The 15,582-nt window shown below is 38.0% G+C and overlaps 4 protein-coding genes across 9 annotated transcripts in view; 3 read left to right on the forward strand and 1 right to left on the reverse strand.

Moving 5' to 3' along the window:
• Window positions 1-1,856: 1,856 nt before the first annotated feature.
• Window positions 1,857-2,678, forward strand: LOC129237892 (UDP-N-acetylglucosamine transferase subunit ALG14 homolog). The gene has a single exon (XM_054872868.1). It carries the CDS (start codon window positions 1,936-1,938, stop codon window positions 2,527-2,529), a length of 594 nt encoding a protein of 197 aa, XP_054728843.1. The 5' UTR covers window positions 1,857-1,935; the 3' UTR covers window positions 2,530-2,678.
• Window positions 2,512-5,530, reverse strand: LOC129237891 (DNA-dependent metalloprotease SPRTN). 3 transcript variants are annotated; one of them, XM_054872866.1, is made up of 7 exons: window positions 5,403-5,529; window positions 5,255-5,340; window positions 4,841-5,200; window positions 4,667-4,786; window positions 4,248-4,614; window positions 3,674-4,189; window positions 2,512-3,618 (listed from the first exon to the last, which is right to left on the reverse strand). In XM_054872866.1, exons 2-7 carry the CDS (start codon window positions 5,330-5,332, stop codon window positions 2,663-2,665), a joined length of 2,397 nt encoding a protein of 798 aa, XP_054728841.1. In that variant the 5' UTR covers window positions 5,333-5,340; window positions 5,403-5,529; the 3' UTR covers window positions 2,512-2,662. The 3 variants fall into 3 exon arrangements, with proteins under 3 accessions (XP_054728841.1, XP_054728840.1, XP_054728842.1); XM_054872865.1 differs by having other exon boundaries at window positions 5,255-5,529; XM_054872867.1 differs by lacking the exon at window positions 3,674-4,189 and having other exon boundaries at window positions 5,255-5,530.
• Window positions 5,531-8,330: 2,800 nt separating this feature from the next.
• Window positions 8,331-11,523, forward strand: LOC129237749 (arginine/serine-rich coiled-coil protein 2). 4 transcript variants are annotated; one of them, XM_054872671.1, is made up of 4 exons: window positions 8,331-8,489; window positions 8,728-8,868; window positions 10,101-10,292; window positions 10,353-11,523. In XM_054872671.1, the coding sequence occupies exons 1-4, from the start codon at window positions 8,427-8,429 to the stop codon at window positions 11,397-11,399; spliced, it is 1,443 nt and encodes a 480-aa protein (XP_054728646.1). In that variant the 5' UTR covers window positions 8,331-8,426; the 3' UTR covers window positions 11,400-11,523. The 4 variants fall into 4 exon arrangements, with proteins under 4 accessions (XP_054728646.1, XP_054728647.1, XP_054728648.1 ...); XM_054872672.1 differs by having other exon boundaries at window positions 8,367-8,489; window positions 8,711-8,868; XM_054872673.1 differs by lacking the exon at window positions 8,331-8,489 and adding an exon at window positions 9,545-9,825 and having other exon boundaries at window positions 8,758-8,868; window positions 10,074-10,292.
• A 1,387-nt stretch (window positions 11,524-12,910) lies between these two features.
• Window positions 12,911-15,582, forward strand: part of LOC129237750 (thyroid receptor-interacting protein 11) — a 118,684-nt gene continuing 116,012 nt past the window's right edge. The window contains exon 1 of the mRNA XM_054872675.1: window positions 12,911-13,263. Coding sequence (XP_054728650.1) covers window positions 13,060-13,263 — 204 coding nt within the window. The 5' untranslated portion in view covers window positions 12,911-13,059. The remainder of the gene's footprint in view (window positions 13,264-15,582) is intronic.

Genomic DNA, 15,582 nt, shown 5'->3' on the forward strand with positions numbered 1-15,582 from the left:
AAAGCACTTATCAACAGCTTTCATTTGATACCCATATTGTACATACACAACCAAAGGTTACCCGCGTCCACGTTTTGACCTATATCTCGAGACCCCAGTCACGGAGCGGCATGAAAAATACTCTTTACTAAAGCATTCACCAACAGCTTCCATTTGATACCCATATTGTACATACACAACCAAAGGTTACCCGCGTCCACGTTTTGACCTATATCTCGAGGCCCCAGTCACGGAGCGGCATGAAAAATACTCTGTACTAAAGCATTCACCAACAGCTTCCAGTTGATATCCATATTGTACAAACACATTCTAGGGTCCACGTTTTGGTCTCTATCTCGAGACCCTAGTCACGGAGCGGCATGAAAAATACTCTGAACTACAGCATCCACCAACAGCTTCCATTTGATACCCATATTGTACATACACATCCGAAGGTTACCCGGGTCCACGTTTTGACCTATATCTCGAGACCTTTTTTTTAATAAGAAGTATCCTATGTTACTTCTAACACCTCCAATAACATGTGTACAAAGTTTCATAATAATCGGTTAAGTAGTTTTGGCGTGAAAGCGTAACAAACAAACTTACATTCACATTTATAATATTAGTAGGGATTGGTAGTGTTAATTTTTGATATAATAATAACTAGAACACATATAACATGCATTCAATTTATTTTTTAAAGTTATAAAACAATGATTTATGTGTTTTTTATACTAGAATTCAAAAACAAAAGCATATGAAATTCCAAGCGTGCCACTGTTATTGACTCCTCTTATCACATACTATATGTATCAAGAACTCTCCTCTCACGTGTAAGTGAAATTAAAGACTTGGATGTAATATTTGATTCGAAGCTTACTTTTACTAGTCATATAAATTTAATTATTGCCAAATCTTACGCCATATTTGCTTTTGTTAGGCGTCATAGCTCCGACCTTTATACGCTGAAGCTTTTGTATAAGGCTTTGGATCCTATCCCTACATATGAAGCTCGATGCCCGTTCCAAGCTATTGTCTTTCTTGGATTCCTCAGTGGATTCATTACCCGTAACCGTGTTTTCAATGTTCAAAACGCAATGGTTTTTATAAATGAATACTTCAGTTTTGGCAGTCGAATCTCTGAAATGAAGCATCTTAATATAAATGGCGGATCGAGTGCGGTTGCCATTGCTAAAAACGAGCATTGTTCAAATTTATCGCATCGTTTTATAACCTGCTTTTCAATTTCGTCTTCAGGGCAATACTACTATCTAATTTTGGTGACAAGTTTGCCAGAATCTCTCGTTAACAGCGTACAAGTGGAATTACTTTACTTATCGAGCCAGAGTTTTGTCCGGATATTTCCGTAGTCTAACTTTCAAAAGGCTTCAAAATTTCCGCAGGCATCCCACTTCGCTAGATGTTATCATCGATGGAGAGCCTGATGGTTGCTATCATAATCGGACAAGGCCTATTGAGCATCTTAGGTAGCGCCATTAAAAACAGTTACTTAATTTTCCTCGACCTTGACAAGTCTGACATCAGCATCTTTTGCAATACACAAGAACCGAATAAAAAAAACAAAAGTCGGAGAAATCACATGTTTGGGAAATTCAGTGAATGGCTTGGTAATATTGTGATTTATGGAATTTACTTTTGTTTTTTTTTGTTTATACATGAACTCTTACGACACAGCAAATTCGGAAGGCGCAATCTATTTCTCTGTCCGTCTTGATAATCGGACTACGAAAGGCTAATGCAACCCTGAAAGCTATATTGTCAGGTGCTTCTGTGTACCAAAAACATTGATGCATCGATCATCAATAATCGAGTATCGATTTTTTTCGGGTCTCAACATCGATGTTACAAACATCCTGCATACCTACTTTGTTTACAACAGTTGGCATTTTGATCAAAGTGCATGCAATTTGACTACAAAAACAAGCTGTGAAAATGCCTCCGACAAAAAGCCGCAGCAACACCAAATATCCGGTATATATCGTACTAGGATCTGGTGGTCATACTGCCGAAATGTGTACTATAAATATGGCGCTTTTGGGTACTGACAAGGGCAAACGAATTTACGAACCTTTGCGGTATGTTATCGCCAATGATGATACAACCTCACGAAGCAGAATAACAAGCGCCATGCAAAGGGTCGGTGTGGCTCTGGACGATACTTCATTTATTTATGTGCCTCGTAGTCGCAAAGTGGGACAGAGCTACTTTAGTAGCGTGTTTACAACACTTTGGGCACTATTGTGGAGCTTCTGGTTAGTTTGGTGTGATCAACCAAAACTATTACTATGTAATGGTCCAGGAACCTGTTTGCCATTTTGTATCGCGGTTTATGCGTGGAAGAAACTTGGGCGCTTGTCGTGCAATACCAAAATCGTCTATGTGGAGAGTTGGTGTCGGGTGCGTACACTATCGCTTAGCGCTAAATTACTTCGACCGTTTCTTGACTTGCTAGTTGTCCAATGGCCGGCGTTGGCCGAAAGCTATAAAAACAGCAACAACGTTAAATACTTCGGAAAAATTATGTGAATAAATGCCTTTTATTTCATGAAGAAGCCAAAGATGTTGTAATATTAAGATACATTGTGATGAACTTAGACATACCAAGCATGGAAAACATTTTGTAATTTTTTATAAATAAATATACTTAAAATTTATAAAACTATGGCGAGAGGCAATCATCCAGATGATCGTTAATTGTGTTCTGTTCAACCTCTTGGCCACAATTAGGGCACTGAATGGTGCTTTTCAAAATATTTCTTTGCCGATATAACCTAGTATCCATATTTTCTGGGCTCACCTCTGCAGATGTTGAATTAGCATTAGGTTGAGTTGGCGAGGTGAGGTTTATATTACCATTACTACTAGAAAATTCTTCATCACTAGTCGATGTAAGGTTGATTAAATCCTGTTCAGAGTAGCCGGCTTTGCGTAGAATCTCTTTACGAGAGGGGCGTGATTTGTTGGTCGGTTTCACAGGTCGGGATATAGCCGATAGCTTTTTCAGCGCATGCTTAGGGGGAGCAACTTTAATTGCAATACCAGTACATCCGTCCATATGGTCGGCGAATACACAACGCTTCATTTTATCTTGACATATGGGACATGTAATGATATCATCCTCTGGCATGGAGAAATGACGAGACCCGGACGGTTTAACATCGTTCTCACGATTGAACTCCTTCAACATTGTGTCGTCGCTAAAGAACTCATCTATCACAGAAGTGTCGGCCAATTCTGCAGCCGCCGATATAGTCGGCAAATCATTACTGGCAACTAGTGAATTATCGTCATACTCGTCATCTATAAGAATGATATCCTCATCCAACAAATCTGCAGTATCTTCGAGAATTTCTTGCTTAATCGCTTTTTGACGTTCATCAGCGGTAAGCGGTGTGGATTGTTTCGATGGTCGTACTTCATTATCACTTTCCTCCACATCATTGTCATATTCATCGCTCTCATCATCGGAGAGTATGGCAATAGTCTCTGTAGGTGCCTCTCTTAACATTATCTCATCATCTAACACAAGCCAATCGTCAGTTTTCGGTTTAGTATCTTCAGGTATGTTATGTGGTTGTGCATCATCGGTCGAAAGGCGTCTCCGTTTCACATCACCTTAAATGTGCAAATTTATTTTAAATTATATATTGCAAAATTTTTATTCCCTCACCTTGTGGCGCTTCTGCATCGCTTTCAAGGCCACGCGCTTGTTTTTTATTATTAACTAATTTCGAGTCAGAATTTCCGTTATTGCTACTGTTATCAAAACGCTTTAGCCACAAGTCACGCAAATGATTACGATCCACATCTCGCCCAGGACTGTTTTTCGAGCTCATGCTCGAGTTACTAGTGGCACCTACTTGGCACCCACTACCACTGAAAGCAGCATTTGTCTTGTTCCCATTTATACGACCTCCTGCAGACCAACTATCACCGCCATTACTGTCATTTAAATTTGCGAAACCAAAAACGTTTCCTAAGTTACCACTTGCCGAAGTGCGTCTTGTAGGTGTACTAATCGAGTTATGGCTTGTTTTTGTATTGAACGGATCAGTTGATAGGCCTGGGTAGGAGGAGGGGGGAAATGCAGATGCAATGGATGGCTGGCGCTCATTTGGTTTTGCAAGAGGTGGTTTTGTTTTAGGATTCAGAAGAAGCGTACCACCCCCGTTGGTTTTGATGGGTCCTAAAAAAATGAAAGCTTTGCAGGCGCTCGAGAGGGAGTAAAATAATTTGAAACACACCTTTAATGCCGCCAAAGCCTGCCGAGCCACTACTAGAACTCCTCACATTATTTGCATCAGACAGCTTTGGTGTTGAGCTTATTTTTTTGTCCTTAGTAGGGAAAAATGTACGCAAATCCTTGCCGTTCGGAGGTTTTGTATCTTTTGTTGTGTTTCGCTTCTTAGGTTTGTCCGGACCTTTAATTTTCATGAAAGTACCACCACAAGATTCCTGATGTGTCGCCCACCATTGGTCATTAGGGCCGGGAGCTCGGTTGCACGTACGTTTTACATAGCCGAAAAAGGGTGCGCGGTTTGTGCAGCTCCCATTGCAGCGCCACCAGTGCTGTTTATATACGTCCACTTCATCTCGGAATGTGTGGTAAACCTGAGATACGCATACTTTAAGAAATGCTTAAGTAGTGGTTGCACATACTCACTGTTATGTTCGTACCGGCTACTTTATTGATAGCGTACATGATCTTTTTAAAGTTAGGTCCATGACCGCCGTTGCCTTCCCGAATATTCAATACAAAGCAGTATGCGTGTATCATCTCGTGCTGCAATTGGAACTTTTAAGTCTTACTTCCAATATACAGTTTTGCACAACAAACCAACATAGTTTCAACCAAGTCCTTGCGTGGTCTTAACTTGAGCAGTGGTTCGCTTAAGCGGATAGTTATATCCATTCCAAAGCGATTACGCCGCGAATAGCATATTCCAGCACAGCTATACATGCGTTTACTCCACTCCAAAGTTACGCACTTCAAACGGCTTTGAAAGAACTTATTATCAAAGGCGGCAAACAACGCGGTTATGTCCGGAGTGGGATCGAGGACTTCCCATTGCGGATGCACCAGGTTCTGTGTTCTGTTCAAGTAGTCTTCATCTTGGTTTGAGCTTGGATTGCTGCGTTTAATACGTAAAGGTTTCTTCGATGGTGGCGGCATGCTGAAGTTGACAATCTCAGGCTCCTAATAACATCAGTTAGTGTCGAAAACTTAAGGTGCCTAAAAAATGAAACTTACGCTGCTTTCGCTGTTTGTGCTACTATTCAAATCAGTGCTCGGCTCTGCGTTCCATTGCCTTTGCATTTCCAGCGCCATTAGAAAATCTGGATCATTTGCCATTTTTAATGTGTTTTTTGTTTCTTCCTAAAGTGTGTTCGTAACTCACTACATCACAGGCATCTGAAGAATTCCGACGCTAGCGAAAAAAATAATAGACGAACAGATTTTTCGCTTACTGCGCGGGGAAAATTATATTAAATCATTTACAACAAGAACCAGTGCTGCCATATTTAGCTTTTAATAGGCAGTTAGCTGCCGAGATCATTATAAGAGCTCAGTTAGTACAGATTTATTTACGGTACTTAGCTTAACTTTTTATTTTGTCCAACCTTTTATTATATATATAAAGCTTTGTTAGAGGACAACTTAAAGCGGTTGGTTCAATGCAGATTTGCTTTATCGGATCGCTTTGCTTTGTTCAGCTCTACTTTCTAAGCTTTAATAGGCAATGGTAACTTTGAACACTATCGGAATAATAAAAAAGAGAAACGAAACAACGCTTGAAATTGAAATGTCAAAAGCCCACAAACTGCTGCCAAATAGAATATTGCGTTACTCGTATCTTTGAAGCGCTTCAAGGAAATGGAGCAAAGCTTTCATTTGGGCAACTTTTAATAATTTCAGTGCATTTATATTCTTTTTTGACAGTTGTGAAGCAAATTAAGCGTGCATTGGAACTCCCCTCTAATATTGACGGCTTTAAATTTTGTACGCGAGCAGTCTAATTTGTTTTTCTTCATCGCCCGAAATTGGAAACATCCCAGAGTCGCAAGGCTCTTAAATAGAAAATTTACATTGAATTTAAAATCAAAGTTCTAACGATTTGGATTAATAATTGATTACGATCTTAGTAATGATGATGTATTATAAAAGACTAAGTAGTCTTACAGCTACAGCCTCACTTCTTAAAAAATAAATAAACTTAAAAAGAACGTTTCAGTATTGAGAATCTTCCGACTTTATGGACATAGTAGGGAACTATATAAAACTTGTGACGAATTCAGATTCCAGTTCACTGGGTTTACAATATCAATTCTAAAAATCCAGATTTGTTTTTGAAGTGAAAACTTCTTTAGAATCGTTGGGAGTGATTTGAGACTCGATGAAACGAAAAAGCGACACTCTTGGCTACGAATATTAGATATAAACGTAGCGACGAACTAAATAACTTTTAGGCCAGCGCCGACAGCATGGCGCGATACCCGAGAGGCTAGCAATGTGAGCTTCCGATCCAAAATCCTTGGTTCGAATCACAAGAAAAAAATTTTTTTTATACAGTTATTTTATTTTATTTTATGATATGTTTATGAGGAGATTTTTTTCATGGCAGAAATACACTCGGTGTTTTGCCATTGCCTGCTGAGGGGTGAGCGCTATTAGAAAAATAGTTTTCCTTAATTTTGGTGTTTTCACCGAGATTCGAACTGACGTTCTCTCTGTGAATTCTGAATAGTAGTCACGCACCAACCCATTCGGCTACGGCGTTTGTTTAATTTTACTGATGCAAAAATGAGGGAAAATATATGAATAAAGTTTGCTTACTGTTTACACATTTTCCAAAGGTGACGGAGAACCAAAAAAAAAGTCGATTTTCAAACAAATACGAGTGCATATGTGTAATTGTGTTAGAGTTTCGGTCACGCCCCAGCAAAACCTGCGTGCATATGTGTTTGTAACATTCAAAAAAATGTAATTGTGCTAGAGTTTCGGTCCCGCAGGTTTTGCTGGGGACGCTCATAATAGCAACCGCGTGTGTATTTTTATATTCGTAAATATTTTCATTTTTAAATATTTACCGCAATTATGCCGAAAAATAATGCAGAAAAGTGTCGTGAATATCGATAGAAAAAAAATCAATAAATAGCATCACGGAATTCATTCACGAAAATTTAATAAAGTATACACCAGAAGTATCGCGGATACTTAGAAAAGATTACAATAAAGTTCCAATGATTTTAAGTGGCGATTTTAACGTAAATTTTGCATTGGACACAGCGGTTCCTTTAATTGACGTTCTCAATACAACATTCAATTTAAAAATGTCTAACAATCGCACTGAATCGACAACACGATCAAAAACAACCATTGACGCGGTATTTCAAAGATATGTTGACAACATCGAAACCAAAGCATTTGTATCATATTTTAGCTATCATAAGCCACTCGTATCATTTGTTGAAATTGAAAACATTGAGGATGAATATGAATAAAATGAAGAAAATAAAATATGAACTTTATAGCAATATTATAATGAACCTATAATTATCCCACTCCTAATGCTGCTTTCGTCTTATTCTCTCTCAGTTTGTTTTACGGAAGGTTTCACTTCTATCGCGTCTAACCGTTAGACTGGTATTTTTTTTTTTAACTATTTAGGGTCTATTACGGCTCGTTGAAAGTTTTATTTCAAAAGTTTCAATATTTCATTTTGTCCAATGCAATACAGCTGACATACTAACATATAACACAGTTCAAATGGAATTCAAATTTTTTTTTCGGTAAATCGTGTGCTTTTGATCCTCTCATTCATTAAAGGAAAACCCGATCCTGCCAATCAGCTGATATAATGATAAATATATTTTCGTAACATCAAAAATTTTACAAGAACAAATTAAAATAAATAAATAACTGGCGCGTTCACTTCTGTTAGATGTTTGGCCGAGCTCCTCCTCCTATTTGTGGTGTGCGTCTTGATGTTGTTCCACAAATGGAGGGACCTACAGTTTCAAGCCAACTCCGAACGGCAGATATTTTTTATGAGGAGCTTTTTCATGGCAGAAATACACTCGGAGGTTTGCCATTGCCTGCTTTCACCGAGATTCGAACCAACGACCTCTCTGTGAATTCCGAATGGTAATCACGCACCAACCAATTCGGCTACGGCGGCCGCCAAGAACAAATTACACCACATAATTTAAGGAACAACTCTTAATTTCTTCACTAGCTCGGTGTGAAAACCCCTAATAGTATGATATCTGAAGTATACGGTATGGCAGCACTATAGTTCGGCAAGGTTAGACGAACAGTGCCAAATTATCGATTAAAGAGCTGTCAAGGGTTTCATTCTTTCACCTTATAAGCCAGGAAAATTGCGACCAAACTGTATTATTGCAAATAATTAATATTATTCATGGAAGGACTGGTTAATTACAGTAGCGAAGACGAACAAGAGGAGAGCATGGATCATACCACAGTAAGTTTATAATTGGTTATATGTGAAATTTGATATAGCGATGTAAATTAAATAGTGCGTATGAAAAAAAATGGCGACGATGAAAAATGTGTTGCCTATGTGTGTATACGTCCTTTTCACCATAAAGTTCTATGAAGGAAAAAAATTGTTCCTGATTATATCTGTTAATTAGCAATATTTTAAGTTTAAAGAAAATAACATAGTTTGCTGTTTATGACTAGTTGCCAAATTCCTTTAGGCTGAACGTGGAAGCGGCGGTCGCAGTCCTGGTCGACTAAGGCGTTCCTATGGCAAGGAAACAACCATGTTAGGTGAAGGCAGTAGTGGTGGGGTTAGACGAGTTACACCTACTGCCCGCAACATCAACTACAGGGATGAGGTAAATTTTGTTTATACTGTATATGTATGTATGTATATATAGCATAACCGTTTTTGTACCTTTTTGGGGTGCTTATGTGTATTTCTTATTAAATATGGATATTTGCCGACTTCTTCATACCTAATCTTACTGAGTCGGTTCATAGTAGGAATGTGGGTACATTTTTACCGGCGGGATTATTGTTAGTTCAAATTTAGATATTAATTATTCCCTGTTTAGTGCGAATATGATAGGAATTAACTGCATTATCTCATTGTTTTTTGTTATTTTTTGATGCAAATTTTACATCCAAAGTTGGTCTCCAAATCAGCGAAAGAAAAACATATTTACTTGTTTACGGGGTATATACAATTTAAGAATGTTTAACAGCAAAAGTAATTAAAGGATCGACACCTTTTAAACGCACATGCAAATGGAGAGAAACTATAAATTTTATTTTCTAAGTATATGTATATATGGATTAAGGCGTTTTAATTGACTTAAGTTCTGCAAAGTCACATGAAATATCCGCACATTATTCTTGTTCGATTGGGAAACAAATTGTAATCTGTTAAGTTTCGCTTGTTGGTTAGGCATTTCTATCATTATTTTTTGTAAATACATAGCTTTAATTTCATATTAAAATTTTTTAATTAACAAACTATCCACTTTTGTTATTGTTGTTATATATAAAAAGTCGAAAAGTTAAATCTGCATCTCTACGTGCGCACACCTACATAACTATAAATCAAGCCAGCAGCAACCCTGGTTTGGTTATGCGTCAAAAGCTAAAATAATGACCGGCGACCTGAATGGAGCGCACAAATAAAAAGTGTAACTTAAAAATTTTCCGCCAGAAAGAAAAATACCTTAACATTTTTTGTAGGAATGCGATAAAAAAATCGAAGGAGAATTTTTCTATGTGTGTTACCATTACATACTTAACTTTACTGTGTAGGAGTTGCGCTGTGAATGAACGTGAGTATATACAAATTAAAAACAAAAAAAGAAACAGTAATTAAATTTTGTTTGCAGGCTATTTAATTAACTGTAGAATACATTTTAAAGAAAAAATATACAAAAACAACATATCAAAGCATTTCGGTGGGCATGGCTAAAACGTAAAAGATGTCAAACGGGCATATATTTAGGCTTAGATGTTTATTAAAATTAGTTTTTGTAGACCTTTAAGAAGAGCTACTTGAAACGCACTATTAACAATACAGTGTTTTGTACTAACTTTTCTCTTTCAGGATTCCCAAAAGCAGAAGGCTTCCTATGGTAGTGTCAATAGATCTACATCATCTGCATATTACAGTCGCGACAACAAGCGTGATAATCGTGATACTAGGCGAGATAGTCGCGACATAGCGCGCGACCATCGAGAAGAGAGAGAGCCAAGAGACACTCGTTATACAAAAGAACACAACCGACACGAATACAAGGTACAATTTATATACAATACATACATATATAATAATATTGTTTGCTTCCTTAAATTTTAGGGCGAACGCCCACGTACAAGAGATTATCCAAATGAACATAAGCGAGAACGGGACAACTATGATAACCGACGACCTCCTCGCGAAGATGATCGCTATCGCACCTCTTCTTCATACAAAAATAGTCGCTATAGTGGCAGTGGACGTGATGAACGTGCACGTCATGATTCCTCCTCTTCAATTGCTACCTCTTCCTCTTTTCGTCCACATAATCATAATCGTTCATTTGATCATCGCCATTCAGAACATTTTGATCGCTCATCTGAACGTTCTAGTGGTCGTCATCGTCGTCGCAGTAATTCCCGCTCCCCATCACCGTCTTCAGCGCAACGTCATTGCCATAGCAAGCGATCAACGCATGATGAAAAATCGTATTCGCGTCATCGCACACGATCACGTTCCGCTACGCCAACTCGTGACTCGCGTGAGCGCGAACGCGAAGAAGTAGCTCTAAAGCAAGCACGTCTGTCAGCTCTCGAAATGGAACGCAAGATACAACCTGATAGGCGATCATCCCAAGATAAGGATATGCAAACTTCACAAGGCATCACACGTAGCACCGAAGCATTACTATCGCTGCCTCTCAGTGACACTGCGCCAAAACAGCCAAATGTGATTGCCGTGGCTCCAGTATCCACGTCGATAAATAATGGATGTGAACCAGCAGTAATTCAACTACCTAGTTACTATAATCCGAATGTTATAAATCCAAATAAATACGCCGAGCAAGTGCAAAAACGCAAGCTGCTTTGGGGAGCTAAAAAGTCTGAGGACACTGCGGCAAAATGGGGCAGCGCACAATTTTCACAAGATACCGACGGTAAAGTGGCATCGAAATTTATGCGTTTGATGGGTATTAAAGGCAGTGCTCCCGCAAAGGGCGAAGGACAGGAAGCTGAACCAAAAGCTATACCGACAGCGGCACCTGACGTAAAAACGCGGGAGGTAATGTTCACAAATATGGAACAGCAATATGAAGTGGCACGTCAGGCTACTCATACCATGCGTGGCGTTGGGCTAGGTTTCAGTTCACAAGCTCGACCGTTTTGAATGTGTAAAAGCACTACGGCTCATTTTTGTGTGTAATAATTCAAATGTATATGGAGAATTGAAATGTTGAATAAAATAATAAAGTACACTATGGTAGAAACTTAGTGTCAACTAAAATTCCTAATTTGGGAAAGTATTGCTTATCCTTGCTTTTTCCCCCGGGCCCGGAGTTTTCAGAGGGGCCATTCACAACTTTGAAAAAGAATATTAGGTACGCTACCTTTTATACTTTTTTAAAATTTAATTCTAAAACAAATTCCACATACCACTTTGTGTATCGACTTCCAATAATATATGTTTTTGCATTATTATTTAAATGGCGAGATGAAAATTCTCAATTTATTCTTATTTTTCTAGCATCCAACTGTAATCGTCTGCTCCGTTATTATGGCAGCTTCTTCTAACAGTACTCGTCTGTTCCGTTATTACGGCAGCTATTACTAACTGTACCCGTCTGCTCCGTTATTACGGCAGCTCCTTCCTAAACTTATGAATCTTCAAAACGCCGGGTAGGCGTGTACGCCATACCCGACTGTTGCTTCGTGGCTGTGCCCAATAATTATAAACTCAAATAAGTTTAAACGTTAAGCGCCTAGAAAAAAAATATAGCTGTTTTACATCAGGGTTGGTATAAATGTATCTAAGTACGAGGCTTGCTATTTATACTTCAGACCTAAAAAGAAAACAATTAACATTTGTGCATGGAAGCGGTTTTATTGTTTTTCAAAGCATTTTCCATGATAATCAATACACTTTTGCGTTTTTTGGATAAATTTTGCAAGCTCCCTGGCCAGTCTTGTTTCCAGGGCGTTTGCAAATTGTATGGTATCCAACGCGAACACACCTCTTTTATTACAAGGTGATCAAGGAAAATCTTATTGATGCTCACCATACTAATGCCCAAGGATGCCTTAATCAGTATATCTAGGTTGCTACAGTATATGACATGACAATCTTGCTCAATCATTTCGCGTACAAATCGATATTTTCTGGCAGAACTAGTGACTTCCTGGAATTGGTTGGTGAGCGAACAGCGACTACGAAAATATTTAGTGCACTCGTTTAAGTCGGTGCTAATACCGCGTAATGATTTTAGTTCAATGACATAATCTGGCCTAGTTAATCCACTTCGAAAATTGTGAAAAATAATCGCACGAAAAGTTGCCGAGATGATTTTTAACGCCACTGTAAACAACACTAATTTGGCTCATACATCCAAAAAGTTCAGTATGCATTTCTTGTAAACTATGTATGCCAAACTTTCCAAAGGAATTAACAGATACCGCCTGATAAGACTAGATGTGTCTAATGCCTGAAATGTAAATAGCAACCCTCGTAATGCATCTAAGACTTATCCACAAGTTATGAGTAATTTGCATTGAAAGTATTCGCCGTAGGTTATTTCTCGCGGTGTAGATTTGTTCACTGTTTTCATTGCAACGAATCGAACAGAGCATTTCAAAACTCAACGATCAGCTGTTTGTTGACAGTTCGCATACAACAATAAAGACAAAACATAAGAAAAAGATATTTTGCCAAGTTGTCAATGTAAAAACGCAAATAAATAAATTAACTATAAAAAATACACAAAAATAATATTGTTTAAATAGAGTAAATATTATAGTGTAACAATTGTGTAAGCGTTCAAGGAATTTCAAATATGTCTTGGCTCAACAGCAGTCTGAATACATTGAAAGGTCAACTAACCACTCTCGCTCAGGAGGTGCTTGCCGAGACAGCAGGTCCAGCAGATGAGGAATATCGAGGCCCGGAAATTGAAACACGTACAGCGGCTGAACTGCTTGCTGATACACAAACCGAAAATAAACAGTTAGACAAATTATGCAATGAAAAAGATAACGAAGTAAGTTCATGGGAGTAAAAGACGTTTGTGGAGATTTCCTATGCCCAAAATTAGAGCAAATTATATATTTGTTATGCCCCATAAACATACCATATGAAAAAAACTCAATCAAATTTAATTTTTTGCATCACACTGTTCTAGACGGTCGCTTTTAACGAATGGGCTTGTGCCTGACTACCATTTGTTTGGGCTCGGGCGCGAATGCTACACTAGGCTTGAAACATCAAGTGATAAAAACAATGTTTTTATGTTATTGTTGTTGTTGTATCAGTGTTTTTTTTCTAGTAGTGGTCGCTCCGCTACAGGCAATGGCAAACTTTCAAGTGTATTTCTGCTATGAAAAATCTCAAATTCAAAAAAATGTACAAAATTGTAGGTGTCTCCATTTGTGGGACAACAACAGAACGCATCCCGCAAATTGGAGAAAGAGCGCGGCCACACATCCATCCAGTTATATAGACATATGTATATGAAAATATATTATTTGTGGCTGGTCAGAATCTTTCATGCAATGTGCTCATCATTAGTATATACACATATACATATTTGGGATCATATTTAATGTAATCTCTCTTTTTTCAAATATTTCTTGAATTCGTGCTTAAATGCTGCTGGAGAAACAATCTTTCCACAGAGATTAGCGCTAGCCATTTCGCTACCGCAGACCCGACTGACGTAGAAAAGTCTTACATTGGCTGTTGCTGTAGGGGTCTCTGTTAATATGGTAGTCTCTGGCCCAGTAAAAATTAGCTACCTTCCAGCACAAATATTGTTTAAAATAATTTTTCTTATATATTTCATATTTCATATATTTCATATTTGAAAGTTAAAAGAATTACTGGCTGTCTGCACATCAGGCATACCCTCATGCAGGCAAGTACAAACATTAAAAGTGCTAGATGCTCCAGCCCAAAGCGCAGATATGAACCCAATTGAAAATGTATGGTCGTATTTGAAAAAGAAAATGGAAAAAGGGTGCCCTACAAACAAAAACACCGTGATACGGTGCAACAAAGAGAAATGGGAAAAGATTTCACAATATGACAAAAAAACTAATGTCATCAACGGGAGGTTACAATCGGCACAGATGCGGCGGATGCGCACACAAATATTAACATAAAAATAGTCATGTACATTTATAGTATTTGATGTTGTTGTTAGGTGTTAGGTTTGATGGGGCATGTGAAAAGGTGGTTGATGATAAGTGGTTCACTACACAGGGCTAGTTTACTGGGGCGGCAGCCCTTGGTCGGGAAAAACCCGAGTCATTCCGGTAACGTAGAACCGGCTGCCATGGGTTGACAATGTTGTTGTTGTGTTGTAGCAGCAAAAATAATTCTCATACATGTACGGGGAGTGCTGCTGACAGTCCTTGGCCGGATATATAGTAAATCGGGGTCTTTCCGGTAACGTAAAACCAACTGTCGGAACGCACTCCTCCTCCTATTTGTGATGTACGTCTTGATGTTGTTCCACAAATGGACCATATATTATAATATAATATTTGGATGCATGGGGGGTCATTTTTCCCAAAATAAATTTCCCAAAAAAATTTGTTCCCAAAATTTTTTTTCCCAAAAAAAAAATTTCCCAATATTTTTTTTCCCAAAAATATTTTTTCCCGCTTTATTGTTTTTTCCCGAATGCATGTTTTCCCAAAATAACTTTTTTCCAATAGATAGCTTTCCCGAACAAATACTACTGAAATTAATTTTTATTATTCTACTATTTGACATTTTTCGACGATTCCGACAATATGAGTGTATATAATAATCAAAAATCTTATACTTAAGTAATCGAAAAAGATTCGAAAAAGTTTTTCAATATACATTTTTCAATTCGGATAAAAAGACAAGGTAACGAATGTATCCAACTTCACTCATATAAACAAGTTTTTTCACGTCATTCTTTTCGTGTCAAAATTTCATGAGCCAAAATTTGCTGCCTAAAGTCAAAATTTCTAATTATGGCGGAATTAATTGAATGCAAAAAATCATTTCTTTTGCACATTAACGGATATTTGTACTACAAACACTCAGGTAGAATAGGAGAAACTGCGTATTGGAATTGCCGAAGAAAACCTGAGTGTAATGCTAGAGTGACAACATACGGAGGACCACACAATATCAGAGTTCTGAAGGGACTTGATGAATCGAAACACATCCTTCATGCACCAAATCCCGAAGAAGTCGAAAGATTCCAAGAGGTTGAAACATGAACAGAGAATATTTAACATTGTTTCGAAATATCACGAATATGTTGATAACAATGATATTGTCACATACTTGAAAACTCTAGGATACTATATTCGCATGTGAT

This window comes from Anastrepha obliqua, chromosome 2 (assembly GCF_027943255.1).
Source record: "Anastrepha obliqua isolate idAnaObli1 chromosome 2, idAnaObli1_1.0, whole genome shotgun sequence".
NCBI classification, from domain to species: Eukaryota; Metazoa; Arthropoda; class Insecta; order Diptera; family Tephritidae; genus Anastrepha; species Anastrepha obliqua.